This window comes from Coloeus monedula (genome assembly GCF_965178545.1).
Source record: "Coloeus monedula genome assembly, chromosome: 15".
NCBI lineage: Eukaryota > Metazoa > Chordata > Aves > Passeriformes > Corvidae > Coloeus > Coloeus monedula.
Genome location: NC_138795.1, coordinates 3,459,442 through 3,477,448, shown reverse-complemented (window position 1 = coordinate 3,477,448; position 18,007 = coordinate 3,459,442). Strand labels below are relative to the sequence as shown.

The window sequence follows — 18,007 nt, the reverse complement described above, 5'->3', positions numbered from 1 at the left end:
ATAAGGGGGGGCCTGGCCGAGCGGGGGCGGTGCCCGGGTTCGAGTCCCGCGTCTGCTCGCACCGGCCCGCATCGCTCTGCTCGGCTCCGCTCCCCTCCCGCCCGCTTCGCCGGGCCCCGCTGGCCGCGGGTGAGTGCGGGGAGCCGGGCCGTGTTGGGGGGCTGTGTCCTCTGCCGGGAGGGATGGGGGCGTGAACTTTGGAGGGCTGAGGCCTGGCTCCAGGGGAAGGCGGGTGGTCGGGGTCGGGCCCCTGGAGGGCAGAGCCGGCGTCCTCGACCCCCTGGAGGGGCGGCGGTGTGGGATGGGGAGGGGTCTTGGGGCCCCCCGCGGGTCAGGGTGGGGCAATAGGAAGGGGCTGCCCAGCCTGTGCACGCTGGAGACCCCCGGTGCAGCCGGGCCCCGTCCCGCCGGGGAGCGGTGGGGGGTATCCGCCCGATCCGGGCCGCCCCGTCCCGGCGCCTCGCTGGGGCTTGCGCGGCTGCCGGGAGCCGGGAATGCCTGACACGCAGCTCTTCCCCCGGCCCTCCCGAGCGGGGAGCGGGCTGGTGTCGTCTTACACGCCTTATATAGCCCGCACCGGCCCGGGGAGAGCGGGGGCACGCTGGCCCCCGGCCCTGCAGCCGGCCCGTGCGAGGTGTGGGGAGTCCCGCAGCCGGCCCTGTCCGCCCTCGGGAGGAAGGTCCTGGGGCCGTTCGTGGGGGTCTTCCAGGTAAAAGGTGGCAAGAGGCTGGTGCTGGCCCATCTGCCCGGAGCCTTGGCCGACTGACAGCTGTCAGGCAGGGGAGCACCGAGAATTCCCTCCTGTCGAAGCCCTGGAGATGGGCTCGCTCCCAGGGAGCATCTGCTCGGCCGGCTGCCGGAGCGGCAGCCTGGCTGCTCTGCCAGGCGCCTCGGGTGGCATCACGCAGCTCCTGTGCTGCTGCTGCTGTTAATTCATCTGGCAAAAATGCTTCTGGTTCATATCCTTCTGTACCTGCTGTTGCTTCTCTGTGATCTGGACTGCCTTGGCTCTCAGCAGCAGGAGTTCCTGGGGTGCTGCAAGGGAGAACACATCCCAGGTTTGGGAGGAGAGCAGAGCCCACAGACACCCCACTGTGGGTGGCAGCAGGGCTGTGCCTGGCTCCCTGGCACTAGTCAGTGTTAGCCTGGGCCCCTCAGCTCTTACGTTGCTGGAGGAGATGCTGATGGATTTGGGGTGCGTCTCTAACCACAGTGTAGGATGGTCAGGGTGGAGTTACAGCTAGAAACATGACCTGCCTTCTGTCCTGCCCTGCCAGGCACCGAGCCCTCTCCTCACCTGCTCTCCCAGCATTGTTCCCACGTACCCTAACACCGGGATCACAACCTCTTCCCTTGCAGAGATGGGCGACATGGAGTCCTACAAGGTGATGCTGAATGGGCCGGCACCCTGGGGCTTCAGGCTGCAGGGAGGGAAGGATTTCAGCATGCCGCTCTCCATCTCCAGGGTAAGAGAAACCGAGGCTGGTGACACTCATCCTTCCTCCTGTCTCTGTGGGAGGGAGGCCGCAGTGGCTGAGGCAGAGCTGTATGGGGGGTGTAGATGAGCTGGGGCCCCGGGAATGCTGCATCCTGCCCTGCCTGGCTCCACGTAGCCTCCTTGGTCCCTTATCAGCTGCAGCCTAGCACGGGGGTGTTCCGGGCAGAGAGCTGCAGCAGAAACGTGAAATTCTGCACAGCCCCTGCAGAGGGGGGCGGGGGAGGCCCCTTCCGGTGTGTGCCCACCACAGCGGGAGGAGATCTGCTCTCTGAGATGTGGGACTGGCTTCCTGGTCTGCACTCCAGCTCTGGCCTTGGCATCCCAGGACCTAGCCAGTGCCCTTCTGCCCTCCTTTCCACAGTGCAGCTCCCAACTCCATGCCTGAGGTCACTCCTGAAATGGGCATGGAGAGGAGAAAGCTGCGCTGCTGCCTGCACAGGGACATGACTCCCTCCACAAAACTCTCCCATTTCTCCAGTGAGAGCCACTGTGCCACAGCTGTTCGTGCCCGAGGCTGCTGGTTTGAGCCTATCCCATTGCAGTGCTCCCGGTCCTGACCCTGGGTGTGTGCAGGTCCCCGTCCCTGGCCACAGCTCTGGCCACGCAATTGCCTTATAAGCCTTGGAATGTGACTGCATCGCCTGTGCCGCTGGCGCTCGGGCAGCTGGCACGGAGGCTGCTTCTCGAAGGATAGCTTTGCTCGTGGCATCGAGTGCTGCGTGGGGACCTGCCCCCGGCACGAGCCGGGCACTGCACGCCTGTCCCAGAGGGCACAGATCTCCACAGCACCCCAGCAGGGAGCACGGGCCCTGAGGGCACTCTGTAAGCCTGGAGTCGCCAGTGCCGCTGCCCCGGGGCCTGCTGATCTCTGCTGAGCACGCAGAGACGGCTTCAGCGAGTTTATTCTCTAAAAAATGTTTCTCTTGGCTGCGAGCCAGTTCTTAACAAAGGGTCTGGTCGGACGGAGGAGCCTCCCAGAGCCTGGGGCAGGGGCCTTGTGAAGCAGTGCTTGGTGAGGCTCGGGCAGTGCTGCTGTCCTGGGCAGGGCAGGAGCAGTGAGGACATTCCCAGGGGATGCAGCCAGCTTTGGGAGGCTCCCTGGTGAGGGCTGGGCTGCATGGCAGGGCGGCGTGCTCTGATGGGAAGGGGTGAGCCTTGTGCTGCTCTGCACTCCAGCGGCATCCCCAGCCCCAGAGCTCCTGCCCAGAGCATGCTGATTGTCCTTGGCCACTGCTTCCTGTGAGCTGGCCCTGCCACCGTGGGCTGGAAGGAAGCATCCTGCCCCAGCTTTGTGGGCTGCAGTGTGGCCCTGCTCTGCAGGGGTGAGCAGCACAGGGCAGCACTGGTGTGTCCATTGGCTTGACTTTCAGCTGTGTCCATCGCTGTGATACTCCTGGGAGAGCAATGGGGCTGTTTCAGCTCACTGGTCACACAAAAGAGGTGCCACCGTGGCCCTCTGACATGTACCTCCTGTGGCAAGTAGGGTGCTGACAACTTGGCTAGGCAGGCTGTAAACCATGGCCCCTGTGCTGGAGCCAGAATAAGGGCTGCAGTCTGGAGAGCTGGATGCTGTGTGGCTCATCCTGGCATCTGCCAGCTGGGGAAGAGGAGAGACCCTTTGGTGCTACTGGTGGGAAGGCACTGAGGGAGGCTCTGTCCTGGAGGCCCCTGCACGGGGCAGTAGGTGAGCACCTCTCTGGATGTGGTGATGGAGGAGCAGGGAACAAAAGACTGGGTGGAGAGGGAAGGAAGGAAGCCCTGGTTAGCGGGCCTGGGTGGGAAGCGGGAGGGCTGGCACTGCCATGGCTCCTGGCTGAACTGGCACCTGTCAAAGGGGTTTCCTGCTCGTTGGCATGGAGGGGGCCAGGAAGTGCTGACCAGGCTGGGTGAGGCTTCATGACGTAGCCTGACGTGCTCTCCCCTTCCTGGGCAGTCGTGCGAAAACCTCTCCCAGCTCCTGCTCCTGCCTCCAAACCCACGCAGCCGCCCTGTGCCTTCCCCAGCCCTCCAGGGCAGCAAGCTGGGGCTTGCAGCAGCATGGCCAGGAGCCGGGGGCACCACTGCTGCTGAGGGCACCCTCCCATGCTGGGCAGGAGGAATGGGAGGGTGGTGTGGGGACACTGGGGGCGGTACCCATGTCCCACTGGGAACAGCAGTGGGATGCTGGTGGGACTGGGCCACATCCAGCCCATATGTGGCATTCGGCCTTGTGTGGATGGGTAGTGCTGGCCTACAGAAGGGACGTGTGGCTCTGGGATGAGCTGGGTTCTGCAAGAAGGGGCTGGGACTCTGTGGCAGGGATTTTTCAGCCCTCTGACAGTGCTGGGAATCTGGCTCGCTCCTTTTATGTTCATGTCGAACAGGACTTGAGGAAATACTTGGTCTGGGTCCAAGCGCCTCGAGTTCTTCCATGCTGGAGGAGCAGGAATGGCTGCAGCCTGCCCACGTCTGTCTGTCTGTCTGTCAGTGCCTGGGAGCTGTGTGCAGTGCTCCAGGCCTTGCTCGCCTCTGGCTGTGCATCCCTGGTGGGAGGGGAGGGCAGCCTCCACTTCCCAGCGTGGGGTTGATGTACAGCTGTGCCATGGAGCCATAGCAGGGGCAAGGCGCATCCCTGGCACTGTGGCTGGGAAGGGGAACTCATGGCTGTGCTCCCGGCTGTCCCAGCAGGGCAACGTGGGTGGGGACGGGTGTCTCCCTGGCCCGGGAGGGCTCCTGCTCCTCTGTGGGAATGAGGTAATGTCTGTGCCTGCTGGGAACGGGAAGGGAGCTCTGGCGGCTGGGGGGAGTGCCTAAGGGGTGCCTCCCCTGTCCCTCCCCACCCCAGGAGGAGGGCTGGACATGCCTGTGGTTTGCAGTGACATGTGGGCTGCCCAACGAGCCCTGACTCACTGTGCTCTCTTCCTGCCCCAGGACCACAGGGATGAGTCCAAGGGGTGGCTGGGCTTCTTGCTGAGCGCGAGGCAGCACTGCCTCTGTGTTTGGCGTCACAGTGATGAGGCCCCAGGGTGCTGGCAGGGTCCCCAGCCATGCCAGAGGGCTGGGGCTGGGCAGTGCCCTGGAGTAGTGCTTTGCCTTCTGCTGCTGCCAAGGGGAAGAGGCTGCTCTGGGCTCATGCACTGGGAAATGGCGAGTAATCTGGGGTCCCCATGTTCCCCTGGTCTGGGCTGCGTGGTGTCCTGTGCTGGGCTGGGGATCCTGGGCCTCTGCAGGCTGCTGCCTTCATGAGGATGTCCCTCTGCTCCCACATCACCACTCGGCTGTTCCAGCCCTCCCTAACTCTGTCTGTCCTGCAGCTGACTCCAGGCGGGAAGGCGGCCCAGGCCGGCGTGGGAGTGGGTGACTGGGTGCTGTACATCGACGGGGAGAGCACCAGTGCCATGACACACATCGAGGCCCAGAACAGGATCCGTGCCTGTGGGGACAGGCTCTGCCTCACCCTGAGCAGGTAGGAATTGTGGGTCCCACAAACATGGGGTTCTGGTCTGACTGTAGCATAATCAGGGCACTCTGCCCAGTGCCACCTCCGGGCATCACCATCTCCCAGCATCAATGCTCCTTACTTAGAGCCCGGAAGCTCCTGGCTGTGTCCAAGGGCTCTGCTTGCCTGTGTAAGGCTTAACCTGACTGGAAGCCACACAGCAGTGCCAGCTGGCCATGGTTCCCCTCGGTTGGGTGCTGCATCCCTGGGGTACCAGCATGCTGGTGGTGTCTGGGCCAGCTCCAGCACCTGCCCATCTGTCTCCTCTCTTGCAGAGCCCAGAACCAGCTGGGGAAGCCGCAGAAGGTACGTGTTGCTCCTGGTGCCGCAGCGGCAGCTCAGCCTCATCTCAGGGGAAGGGAATCTCAGTGTAGTCAAACAAATGGACTTTGCTCCTGGGGCTTTTAGGGGGCCAAGGTGTGTTTGGAGGTCTGTAAAACGCAGCTGGAGGAGCAGCTCTGACCTCTGGCACCGTGGAGGATCAGAGGCAGTGAGATCTGCTCAGTAGGGACCTGGGCCCAGATTGTCTGTGCCCGTGCTGGTGCTGGGTGTGGGCAGGGCTGCAGAGGGGCCAGCACAGGGGAGGAGGCTGGGCAGGTGCAGCACTGTGTTTGCTAGTGCTGGGGAGTGCCCTGGCACGGGGAGGCAGGGCTGGGGCTGATGAACTCGTGGCTCCTGGGCAGAAGCCACCTGCATGTGTTCAGCTTTGTGCCATGGGACAGTTGCGATCAGCGTGTGTGCATGCACCGCCCTGCCATGGGCAGCAGCGAGTGTCCAGGGCACCTACTAATCTTCAAATGACCTTCAGGCTGGGTTTGTGACCTGCTGTCACTGGGCCAGGTGCCCAGTGGAGTGAGTGCCAGCCTGGCAGAGCCCGGTCTCCAAGGTGCACGTGCTGTTCAGCTTTCCTACCTGGCTGCCTGCTGTGCTGCCTGGCCCAGGGCTGCTGCTTGCATGCTGCTTGACGTGTGAGCCTGTGTCTGTGTGTTTTGTCTCGCTCAGGACTCACTCCCCTGCTCTGAACCCCTGAAATATAACTTCGCTCCCAGCACCGCCCTCAACAAAACAGCTCGGCCCTTCGGGGCCGGCTCACCTCCGAACCCACGGCCCGGGCTGGTGACGAAACCCGTGACGTATGCGCCCCTGGCGCCCGCCTGCACCCCCCAGCACAACGGGTATGTTGCTGTCTATCCTGCTCCCTGAGGACTGGGGGGAGCCTGCTGCCCAGCCCTGCTGCGCCTTGCATGCCAGGCACCCTGGGTGGGAGCGGGTGACAGTGCCTGTGCCAGGGTCCCTGGTGGCTGGTGCCGAGGTGGCACAAGAGAACTGTCGCACACAGGGACACGCAGCCATGCTTGTGCCAGTCCCTCGCTCAGAGATGTGTCAGCCTGTGGGGACTCCTGCCAGGCTTGACACGGTGACTGTAGCAGGAGACTGGCTGGCATCTGCAGTGGCAGGGAAACGGTGGCTGTCTGTGACCACCAGCCGGTGCCTGCCTGGGGATGTCCTGCTGGTCCCCTGGCTGCAGGAAGGGGCTGGGCAGAGTGATGGCCTCCAGCCCTGCCACACCGTTCTCCCCTGGCTCTGCTTGGTTGCACATGTCCAGCAGCTGCTGGTCCCTGTTCCTCCTGCCAGAGCTGCTGTGGTTCCCAGGAACTGGGCAATGGGACGGGATGTGTCACTGACTGCCCTGGGCATCCAGGCCTGTTCTGGGGGCTGAGGGAGCACAGTCTGGTCCATTGGCATCTGCCCATGTGTCCCAGTGTGCTCTCAGCCCTGGGCGAGCTGGGTGTGAGACTCGGGGATAGGGGTACAGGCCATAGGTGAGCTCTGGAAACTTCTTGGGTGCTGCAGGTCTAATTTCACCTTCCTTTTTCTTTCTTTCTCTCCTCCCTTTCTCTTTCCCTTTCCCTACAGGTGCTGAGCCTTGACAAGTCAGTAAGCCTTTTACCTGCTCTCTCTATCCTCCCTGCATGCCTCTTCCCTGCCAGTGCCCCATCCTCTGGGGCAGGGCCAGCCTGGGGATGGGCAGCAGGCACTCCTCTGCCCATGTGGGTGGGTCACTCCTGGCACCAAACTGTAAACCCCAGTGTAGAGGGCCAGTGCTGCTTGTCTCTACCAGCTGCTGGGGCCCTGGAGTGTCCTTGTGTGTGATCCGTTCCCTGTTGCCCAAGACGTGGCTTGGCTGGGCGAGGGCTGATGGGCTGTGCTGGGCACTGTGCCCAGGGCCAGGTGGCACTGCCATAGACGGCTCCACAGCTTCCCTGATGGTGTTTTTTTGACCTTGGCTTATTCTTGCTATGTCCTTTTTCCTTCTGGCCCTTGGGGCCAGTTTCAAATTGCCAGGAATGGTAGTGGTCATTCCAGTGAGTCCTTCATGGGCCCAGCCTTTGTGGAGGAGGAGTTGGGGAGTGGGGAGTAAGACAAGGCGTCTCTGGTACTGGTGTGCTGTGATTCTGTGCTGAGGAAAGTGGGGGACAGCCCCAGAAGATCTGTCAGATTTGACAGATGACTCTGTCACTCACAGGCAGCCCCCACAGCTGCTGGAGTCCCCCAGCACCCCTGTGTGTGACCCTGTGAAGCTGCGGATGTTAGAGGACATTGACGACTCAAAGCCCCACAGCTGGACCTCGCAGTCCCGCTCCTTCCGCAAACTGTCCCGGCTGGTGGGCACGAACAGCAGTGAGTTCCCTCAGGGCCTGGCACTGCCTGACTGCCCGGCTTTGCTGGGGCAACTGGAATTGGAAAAAGGCTTTGGTGCCTTGTGGCACTGGAGTGTTGGTTTTGGCCCTATGGGGCAATTGAGCTGTGTGGGGCTGTGTGGGCTCCTGGTGGTGCTGCTGGGCTGGGGCCATGCTCTGCCCCGTAGCCAGGCAGGGCTGTGTGTTGGGACAGGTGGGCAGTGGGAGGAGAGGTCCTTTTCCCTTTGCTGTTCCTTTTCCCCTTCTGCTGTCTCTGGGCCTCCGTTGCCGCAGACTGACTTCATCTCCCCCTTTCTCTCCTGCTGTGCTCAGTGGAGGATGGTGAGGACGAGCTTGTTAAAAAGCCCAGGTAAGGGGAGCGTGTGCTGGAGCAGCAGCAGGAGCCACAAGGTGCCTACCCAGGCTCAGCCCACACGCCTGGTTCTCTCTCGCTGCTTGCAGTCACTCAAGGGAAGCTCTTTGCCCTGTTGCTGTTTCTTCTCTCCCTCTTCAAGAATCGAGCTGTTGGTGGAGCTGCAGAGCTCACTCTGCGCTCACCCCACAGTGGGCACCGCCAGAGCTCAGCCACTGGTCTGGCCATCACCTTGGGAGGGTCCTGCCCGGACGCCCACCGGCCGGACAAGATGTCCTGTGCCGGGTAGGACCTGCTGGGCACTGCTGGCACCAAGCCGGGGAGGCCAAGCTCTGCCATTGCTTCTTGAGGAAAAGGGATCTGGAGAAGGCTGGTGCACTGACAACACCTTGCTGGGGGTACTGGGAGGTGCTAGGCAGCAACTGGACAATGTGCCATGAGCCTGGCATGGGGCTGCGGGATGGCAGGGCAGAGCTGGGTGAGTGTTGCCAACTTCTTCTAGTTCTGGAGTGCATTTGTGAGGGATGGGCTGAGCCATGGTCGAATACTGAGTGCTGTGCTACCATTTTTTCCAATATCACAGGGATGCCCGTGGGTCCAGCTGGGGCACAGTGGAGCAGTGGTGAGTGTCAGGATCTGGTGAGGGCACCTTTGGCACCAGTGCCCTGTGCTGAAGCAGGGTCTGTGCTTGGTGCTGGCTGAAGCTTCTGCCCTCTGTCACTCACAGGCAGCCCCCACAGCCACTGGAGCCCCCCAGCACCCCCGGGTGTGATCCTGGGAAGTTGCGGATGTTAGAGGATGCTGAGGACTGGCAGCCCCGCACCGGGACCTCCCAGTCCCGCTCCTTCCGCAAACTGGCCCAGCTGACGGGCACAGATGGCAGTGAGTTCCCGCAGGGCCTGGGAGAGGCAGTGGGTTGATGTGGCACCCAGGAGTTTGGGGTTTGGCCGCGAGTAACTCCCTGAGGGCAACTAAGCCAGCGAGATCTGCCTGGGGCTGTGTGTGGGCTCATGGTAGTGCCACTGGTCTGGGGCCATGCTCTGCCCTGTGACTGGACAGGGCTGTGCAATGGGGCAAGGGGATGGTCAGTGGGGAGGTTGGTTTTCCTCCTTTCCCTTCCTGCTTTTCCTGGACCTTAGTTGCTGCAGACTGACTCCATCTCCCCCTTTCTCTCCTGCTGCGCTCAGTGGAGGATGGTGAGGATGAGATTGTTAAAAAGCCCAGGTAAGGGGAGCATGTGCTGAGGCAGCAGCAGGAGCCACAAGGTGCCTACCCTGGGCTCAGCCCACAGGGCTTGTTCTCCGTCACTGCTTGCAGTCACTCAAGGGAAGCTCTTTGCCCTGTTGCTGTTTCTTCTGTCCTCTCCTTATCCTCCACCCTTCTGTCCTGCTCTTTCCCTCTTCCTACAGCCAAGCTGTTGGCAGAGCCACAGACTGCCCTGTGCTCACCCCACAACAGGCACTGCCAGTGCTCAGCCGCTGGTCTGACCATCATCTCGGGAGGGTCCTGCCCGGACACCCACCTGCCAGACAGTTTGTCTCCAAATGAGGTGTCCTTATGCTGGGTGTGCAGGCAGGACCCGCTGGGCACTGCTGACACTGAGCTGGGGAGGCCAAGATGCAGCACAGCGTGCTGGACACAGTGGGCAGGGGTGGCTGGTGACACTGACAACACCTTGCTGGGGGTGTCAGGAGTTGTAGGGTAGGGACTAGGCCAGCCTGGGACACGATATCTTGTGGGGCTGTGGAATGGCTGCAAAGCTGGTCAGGACTGAACGCTGTCAGCATTTCCACAAGGCTCCTGTGTCTCTGGGGCTGTGGATGTGTATGGGGAGGGATGGGCTGGTCAAATACTGACTGCTGTGCCACCATTCTTTCTGATACCACAGGGATGCCCGCGGGTCCAACTGGGGCACGGGGCAACAGCGGTGAGTGCCAGCATCTGGCAGAGGTGTTGCCATGTGCCAGGGCATCTTTGGGGGTACTTCCCTGTTCCAGAGCAGGGTCTGATCTTGGTGCTGAGCTCCTGCCCTCTGTCACTCACAGGCAGCCCCCGCAGCTGCTGGAGCCCCCCAGTGACACTGTGTGTGACCCTGTGAAGCTGCGGATGTTAGAGGACATTGATGACTCAAAGCCCCACACCTGGACGTCCCAGTCCCGTTCCTTCCGCAAACTGGCCCGACTGGTGGGCGCAAACAGCAGTGAGTTCCCACAGGGCCTGGCACTGCCTGACTGCCCAGGTGTGCCCAGCTTTGCTGGGGCAAGTGGAACCAGATAAAGGCCGTGGAGTGTTGTTACAGCAGGGCATTGGTTTTGACCCCATGTGGGCCCTCTGTGGCAACCGAGCCAGCGGGAGCTGCCCAGGGCTGTGTGGGCTCGTGGTGGTGCCTCGGGGCTGGGGCCATGCTCTGCCCTGTGGCTGGGCAGGGCTGTGTGTTGGGGCAGCGGGAGGAGAGGGCGTTTTTCCTTCCTTTCCCTTCCCTTCCCTTTCCTTCCTGCTGTGCCTGCGCCTCAGTTGCCGCAGACTGATGCCAACTCCCCCTTTCTCTCCTGGTGTGCTCAGTGGACGATGGTGAGGATGAGCCTGTTACAAAGCCCAGGTAAGGGGCAGCAGCAGGAGCCACAAGGTGCCCATGCCAGGCTCAGCCCCCACAGCCACTTCACCCTCACTGCTTGCAGTCACTCTGGGGGTGCTCTTTGCACTGTTGGGGGTTCTTCCCTCCCTCTTTGTCCCCTCTCCCAGACTCGAGCTGTTTCCAGAGCTGCACAACAGGCACTGCCAGCGCTCAGCCACTGCTCTGACCATCACCTCAGGAGGGTCCTGCCCCAGGAACCCACCTGAGTAGGGTTGGCTGGTGACAATCACAACACCTTGCTGGAGATGTTGGGAGGTGCTGGGCAGCAACTGGTCTTGGTGCTTTGCGTCCTGTGCAGCTGTGAAGCAGCTGCAAGGCTGCTGGTCAGCATTTCCACGTGGCTTGTGCCTCCATGGGGCTGTGGGTGCATATGGCAGGGATGGTCAAACAGTGACTGTTGTGCTGCTGTTTCCAATGTCACAGAGATTCCCATGGGTCCAGCTGGGGCACAGTGGAGCAGCGGTGAGTGCCAGCATCTGGCAGAGGTGTTGCCACGTGCCAGGTCACCTTTGGGAGCATAGCTCTGTGCTGCAGTGTTGGGCAGGGCCTGTAGTTGGTGCTGGCTGAGCTCCTGCCCTCTGTCATTCACAGGCAGCCTCTGGAGCCCCCCGGCACCCCCGGGTGTGATCCTGGGAAGTTGCGGATGTTAGAGGATGCTGAGGGCTGGCAGCCCCGCACCGGGACCTCCCAGTCCCGCTCCTTCCGCAAACTGGCCCAGCTGACGGGCACAGATGGCAGTGAGTTCCCGCAGGGCCTGGTGCTGGCTGGGGGTGGTGGACTGTTTTGGGGTAGCCAGAAGCTGGGAGAGGCAATGGGGTGATGTGGCACCCAGGAGTTTGGGTTTTGGCCCCAGGGGTGAGCCAATGGAAGCTGCCCAGGGCTGTGTGTGGGCTCATGGCGGTGCTGCTGCTGCTCTGGGTTGTGCTCTGCCCCATGGCCAAGCAGGGCTGTGCAATGGGGCAAGGGGATGATGGGTGGGGAGGTCGGTTTTCCTCCTTTCCTTTCCTTCTTTTCCTGGGCATCAGTCACTACAGACTGACGCCATGTCCCCCTTTCTCTCCTGCTGCGCTCAGTGGAGGATGGTGAGGATGAGACTGTTAAAAAGCCCAGGTAAGGGGAGCGTGTGCTGAGGCTGCACATCCCAGGCAGGTGTCTGGGCACTGCTGGCTCTGCGCTGGGGATGCTGAGCTGCACCTTAACCTTTTGGACGTACAAGGAGTGGAGGAGGCTGATGGCACTGGGAAAACCTGGCTATGGGATGTTGGGAGGTGCTGGGTAGCACCTGCACCTGGGGCACATTGTCCTGTGAGCCTCGTGTGGCAGAGCTGGGTGGGTGCTGCTGGCTCATTAGCCCTCAGCCTCGCTGCTTCTCGTGACTGGGCAAACTCTTTGCCCTGTTATGGTGTGGATTCTTCTCTCCCTCTTTGTCTTCTTCCTCTCCCAGGGCTGAGCTGGTGGTGGAGCTGCAGAGCCCACCCTGTGCTCACCCCACAACAAGCACTGCCAGTGCTCAGCTGCTGCTTTGACCATCACCTTGGGAGGGTCCTGCTTGGACACCCGCCTGCCAGACAGGCTGTCTCCAAATGAGGTGTCCTTATGCTGGGTGTGCAGGCAGGACCCACTGGGCACTGCTGGCACCGAGCTGGGGAGGCCAAGATGCAGCACAGCATGCTGGACACAGTGGGCAGGGGTGGCTGGTGACACAACACTTTGCTGGACATTTTGGGAGTCACGGGGCAGGGACTGTACCTGGGGCACGATATCTTGTGGGGCTGTGGAATGACTGCAAAGCTGGTCAGGACTGAACGCTGTTGGCACTTCCATGAGGCTCGTGTATCTCTGAGACTGTGGGTGTGTAAGGGAAGGATGGGCTAAGCCACGAATCAGGTATTGACTGTTGTGCCGCCGTTCTTTCTGATGCCACAGGGATGCCAGGGGGTCCAGCTGGGGCACGGTGGAGCAGCGGTGAGTGCCATGGTCTGGCAGAGGTGTTGGCATGTGCCAGAGCACCTTTTGAAGAGCTTCCCTGTTCCATAGCAGGGTCTGTGCTTGGTGCTGGCTGAGCTCCTGCCCTCTGTCACTCACAGACAGCCCCCACAGCCACTGGAGCCCCCCAGCACCCCTGGGTGCAACCCCGGGAAGCTGCGACTGATAGAGGACGCTGAGGACTGGCAGCCCCGCACTGGGACCTCGCAGTCCCGCACCTTCCGCAAACTGGCCCAGCTGACGGGCACAGACAGCAGCAGTGAGTTCCTGCAGGGCCTGGCACTGGCTGGGGGTGCTGGACTTACCCTGGGCTGCCAGGGCCCAGCAGAGTCTGGAGTGGCACTGGAGTGTTGGTTTTGGCCCCATGGGGTGGCTGAGTCAGTGGGAGCTGCCTAGGGCTGTGCATGGTGTCGTGGTGGTGCCGCCGGTCTGGGGCCTTGCTCTGCCCTGTGGCCGGGCAGGGCTTTGTTTTGGGGCAAGGGTTGGTGGGAGGAGAGGTTGGTTTTCCTCTTTTCCCTTTCCCCTCCTGCTGTGCCTGGGTCTCGGTCTTTGAGGACTGACTGTTTCCTCCTTTCTCTCCTGCTGCGCTCAGTGGAGGATCATGATGATGTGTTTGTTAGGAATCCCAGGTAAGGGGAGTGTGTGGCAACAGGAGCTGGGGGGCTGCATGTCCTGGGCTGAACCCCTTGGGCATTGCTGCCCCTCAGCTGGGAATGCCGAGCTGTGCCATGGTGTCCCAGAAACAGCAGGCTGGGGGTGGCTGATGGCACTGGCAAAATCTCACTGGTTTCTTGTGATGGTTTGGGCAGCACCTGGACCTGGGGCACAGTGTCCTGTGAGCCTGGCGTGGGGCTGTGGGGCAGCTGGGCCAAGCTCGTGGATGTCATCAGCTTGTCAGGGTTGTTCCTTGTTTTGTGCAGCCAGGCAGGGGTGGTGCACAGCACCCCATTTTTTGCTTTTACCTCTCTGTGACACCTCATGCCCTGGTGCCATGGCCTTTGGGTACCAGCTCTGCCCAGTTTGCTTTGACACAAATAAAAGCTGGGTTTGTTGCCATGTCCTTTTTGCATTTCTGTTGAGAGGCACAGAGCTGCTGGCTCTCCCTCTCTCCCTGTCCCTGCTCTTTCGGTGGGCTGTGCCTGTCTAGCCCTGTCTTGCCCTGCCTGTCCCCAGCACTGCTGAGTTGGAGCCTGGGGCTCCCTGTGTCAGGTCAAATCCAAGTTCCCTTGCACCCCAGTGAGATTGGGGGTGATCATCACATGTGTGGTCCCTAGGGTCCCTGGTCAGTCTGGAGCAGCCCAGAACCCTCCCTCCTGCCACTCCCCAGACCACCACAGTGGGTACCACAGACCCCAGGGGTGCTGTGTCTTGGCAGGTCTGAAGGCCCTTGGCTCAGTACTTCATCACTAAACCAGCTGCTGCTGGGCACGGGGGCTTGGCCAGCTCCTTTCTGCTTGTTGGGGTGAAGAGCCCTGCCTGCACCCCCTGGGCAGTGGGGGCGAACGGAGCAGGCTGGATTAACTGCTTGTTCTGTAGCCAGGTCTCCGTGCCGGACCCGTCCCCAGGAGCAACAATGAAGACTGAGCCAGGACTGGGTGAGCAAAACATCTCCTCTGGGCTTTTTGGGGAGGGGCTGCCCAGGGATCAGGAGCACTGTCCTAAAGACTCGTGTATGTGTGTGTGCAGCCCCCAGGACCCCCAGTGCCACCCCTGGCCCCACCAGCCGCCCACCCTGGGCTGTGGACCCCTCGTTTGCCGAGCGCTACGCCCCGGACAAGACGAGCACGGTGGTGAGCAAGCACAGCCAGCCGGCCACGCCCACCCCCATGCAGAACCGCAGCTCCATCGTGCAGGCGGCCCAGCAATCCCCCGAGGGGCCTGGCCGCACCCCCCTCTGCTACAAGTGCAACAAGGTCATCAGGTGAGCCCTGGCCACCACCACTGCCACGCCGGTGTCCTGGGCCCCAGCCTGGCTGACGTGGCTCTGTCCTGCTGCAGGGGACGGTACCTGGTGGCGCTGGGACATTATTACCACCCCGAGGAGTTCACCTGCTGCCAGTGCAGGAAGGTGCTGGATGAGGGCGGCTTCTTTGAGGAGAAAGGCTCCATCTTCTGCCCCAAGTGCTACGACACGCGCTACGCGCCCAGCTGTGCCAAGTGCAAGAAGAAGATCACTGGGGTGAGTATCCCTCAGCCTGCCCTCCATCTTCTGTCCTTGCCATCTGCTGTGAGTGCCTGGCTGTGGCCTTTCCCACCTTGGTCCCATCTCAGGGGATTCCTTGTCCCTTCCTGCCCTTGGTGGTCCTGCCCCTGGCTGACAGTGGCTCCCTTCCAGGAGGTGATGCACGCACTGAAGATGACCTGGCACGTGCAGTGCTTCACCTGCAATGCCTGCAAAACTCCCATCCGCAACCGAGCCTTCTACATGGAGGAGGGACAGCCCTACTGCGAGAGAGGTAGGACCCAGGGTACCCCGTGTGTCACCTCATGTGGCCCTGGGGTGCCACTGGGACTCAGCAGCTGCACACAGGGGTGGGGGATGAGCTGCCCTGCTCTGTGGGCTCCCCCTGGGCTGTGGGGAGCGCAGAGACCCCAATCCCACAGCTCTGGGCCCTCCATCCTGGTTCTGCCTAGCTGCGGGGTAGTGCTCCCATGTTGCCATGGCAATGAGGGAGGATGTACATCAAAGCAAGTGCTGCATCCTGGGAGATGAGGTTCTCCTCCTCCTCCCTGGAGTCCTGTGGTGGCTGGGCCATCCTGCACCTCTCCTGGCTGTGCTGGGCATTGTCCCACTTGGATGGGGGCTGGCAGCAAATTGTCCCCAGGCTGTGCCTGTGGGATCCCAGCTGAGCTGCAGCCCTGCTCCCCTGGGATGAGCGGCTATAATGCATGGAAGTGCTGAGCTGGGCTCTGCCTTTCCTTGCAGACTATGAGAAGATGTTTGGCACCAAGTGCCGTGGCTGTGACTTCAAGATCGATGCTGGAGACCGGTTCCTGGAGGCGCTGGGGTTCAGCTGGCATGACACTTGCTTTGTCTGTGCGGTGAGCAACATGCCTCCCTCCCCGACTGTTGCAGGGGCCTGTGCCTCTCCCTGACAATCCTGTTCTGGGTTGGGTACACCAGCAGCACAGGGCACCTGCTGACACAAGGTTTTTCCCACTTGCCTTCATTCTGGGGGCTTGGGGCTCTGCTTTGAGCCTGCTGGTCCCTGGCAGTGCTCCAGGGCCATGTGGAGTGGTCCCTGATCCCTGTGTGACACCGGTGCTGGGCTGTGGGGGACCCGGAGGCTGGCTCAGCCCCCCAGCCTGACCAGCTGCACTCTCCTCCCCAGATCTGCCAGACCAACCTGGAAGGGAAGACGTTCTACTCCAAGAAGGACAAGCCGCTCTGCAAGAGCCACGCTTTCTCCCACGTGTGAGGGGTGGGAGTTCAGCTGTGCCCACGCGTGCCCCTGGCCCTGCATGCTCCTCTCCCCTTGCCCTGCTGCCCCCAGGGAGCCAGGCTGGGCCCTTGGCCCTTTCCCCTGCTCCTGCCTCTTCCCTGGCAGCTCCTGGCTGAACTCCAGCCAGAGACAGTGCTGGGTCCAGATCCCCTTATAGCTGTGTGGCTTCTTATATGCTTCTCGACTGGCCCTAGGAGCCCTGGGAAGGGGATGCTGCATGGATCTCCTGCCCCTGAGCCATGCAGCATGGTGGGCACAACCATGCTGAGGCTGGAATTGGAAGGGGTCTGCTACAGCCAGGCTGCTCCCTTGCTGCCTGGCAGCTCAGTGCTGGGGCAGGGATACTCCTTACACATCCCTGAGTGGGTGAGGACCAGCCCCTGTTCCACTTTCCCCTACCTTCTCTGCTGTGTGCTCGGGGCTGGAGACCTGGCCCTGCTCCCCTGCTGGGGCCCTGCCCATGGCAACCCACCAGTCCCCCCTCAAACTGCTGCGGTGGCTTCCAGCCCCGCTTGCATTCCAGGGGTGTCTGTGCCTCGTGCCCCTCACCCTGCTGGCCCACTGCTCCCCTGGGGCTGGCAGCACCTCCAGCTGATGGCCAGCCCAGCTGGACAGCTGCTCCTGCAAGGCTTGGGCACAGCTTCCTACCAAAGAGCTCTCTGCCACTGCCATCCTGGGCCCATCGATGCCTCCCCCCAACCCACACCCTTCCGTTCGGGCTGCACTGATGTAGCCACGGTGCTTTTAGTGCCTTTAATAAACACTTCTCTGCAAGTGCCGGCTGTCTCCAGGCCTGTGGTTTTGCCGAGTGAGGTGCGGCCGGCTGGGAAGGTCATGCTCAGCTCTCATCCTGCTCCCTCTGGGGCCTGACTCAGCTCCTTCCAGCTTTCCAGGGAAAATCTTCACCTCAGATTTCTCCTCCTCTGCCCGTGTCAGCCCAGGCTCAACCTCTTGTGTTGACTGGGTCATCCCTTTTGTATCAGGCAGGACTGCTAACGGAGGCACTAATTAATCTGGGGGGCAAAATGCAGCAAGGAGAGATGGGGAAGGGGTCAGACTTTAGTGGGGGTCCCTACATACCTGGCAGTGTCCTCTGGTCCCTGTGCCCTGCCCCCGAATCCTGTGGAGGGGATGAGGAGTCATGGGGCATGCGTGGGCCACGTGCACCAGCTCTGGGCGTTCTCCAGTGTGGAGCAGCCAAGTGTTTGCTCACACGATGCAGCTGCTGTCCCGAAGGACGGGTGTGAGGCCAGGCCAGCACCTCCGGCTGGAAGGGGCTCGAGGGCAGCGGGTGTGGGGAAGTGGGTGTTCTCCTCCCTCTCCACTGTGACAGCTGGAACGGTCATTAATAATTGCAGCTCTTACCGTGATGAGCAATTGCAAGGAAAATTGTCTTGCTCATCTACTGGAAGGTTCTGCCGGGGGCAGGAGCTGGCTGTGGGAAGCCAAATGCCTCCTGGCATCAGCCAGATCTGGGCTGTGGTGCCACATCTTCTCACTGCCAGTTCCAGGTGTGCAAAAGCCCATCAAAGATGGGGCGAGGAAAGTCGAGTGATAAAGACAGGCTGGGGCTGGGCCAGACGCTCAGGCTGGGGGGCATGTGAGCAATGGGATGGTCACACTGGGGAGCAGCAGGACACTGGTGCAACAAGGGACAGAAAGAGCTGGTGCCTGCCTGGCAGGGCCGGCAGGAGCAGGGCTGTGGTGAGTGCCCGCGTGTGAGTCCCAGCTGTGCAGCCAAGGTCAGGAGAAGCACAGGGGAAGGTGAGGTGGCTGCGGCCCCACCTGAGCCAACCCTGGCTCGGACGGACAGCAACTCGTGAGTGAAGGGCAGGAAGGGGGCAGGGGCAGGCAGTCGTGCGGGACGGAGCCTGCTGGGGTAGCAGGGTCTGGGAACAGGTTCTGCCAGCTCA

At 61.9% G+C, this 18,007-nt stretch overlaps 1 protein-coding gene across 1 annotated transcript; it reads left to right on the top strand.

Annotated features, from left to right (window-relative positions):
- Positions 1 to 39: 39 nt before the first annotated feature.
- PDLIM7 (PDZ and LIM domain 7) lies at positions 40 to 16,220 on the top strand. Its single transcript, XM_082291422.1, is given in 26 exon segments — positions 40 to 129; positions 1,360 to 1,466; positions 4,792 to 4,943; positions 5,252 to 5,282; positions 6,026 to 6,151; positions 6,894 to 6,910; positions 7,504 to 7,658; positions 7,991 to 8,027; positions 8,120 to 8,716; positions 8,758 to 8,912; positions 9,919 to 9,957; positions 10,076 to 10,089; positions 10,092 to 10,230; positions 10,593 to 10,629; positions 11,089 to 11,127; positions 11,257 to 11,402; positions 11,739 to 11,775; positions 12,592 to 12,630; positions 12,753 to 12,910; positions 13,244 to 13,280; positions 14,188 to 14,246; positions 14,338 to 14,572; positions 14,650 to 14,830; positions 14,987 to 15,107; positions 15,578 to 15,693; positions 15,984 to 16,220. Coding segments are annotated over 25 exon segments (2,859 nt in total). The 5' UTR covers positions 40 to 129; positions 1,360 to 1,361; the 3' UTR covers positions 16,071 to 16,220.
- Positions 16,221 to 18,007: the final 1,787 nt, after the last annotated feature.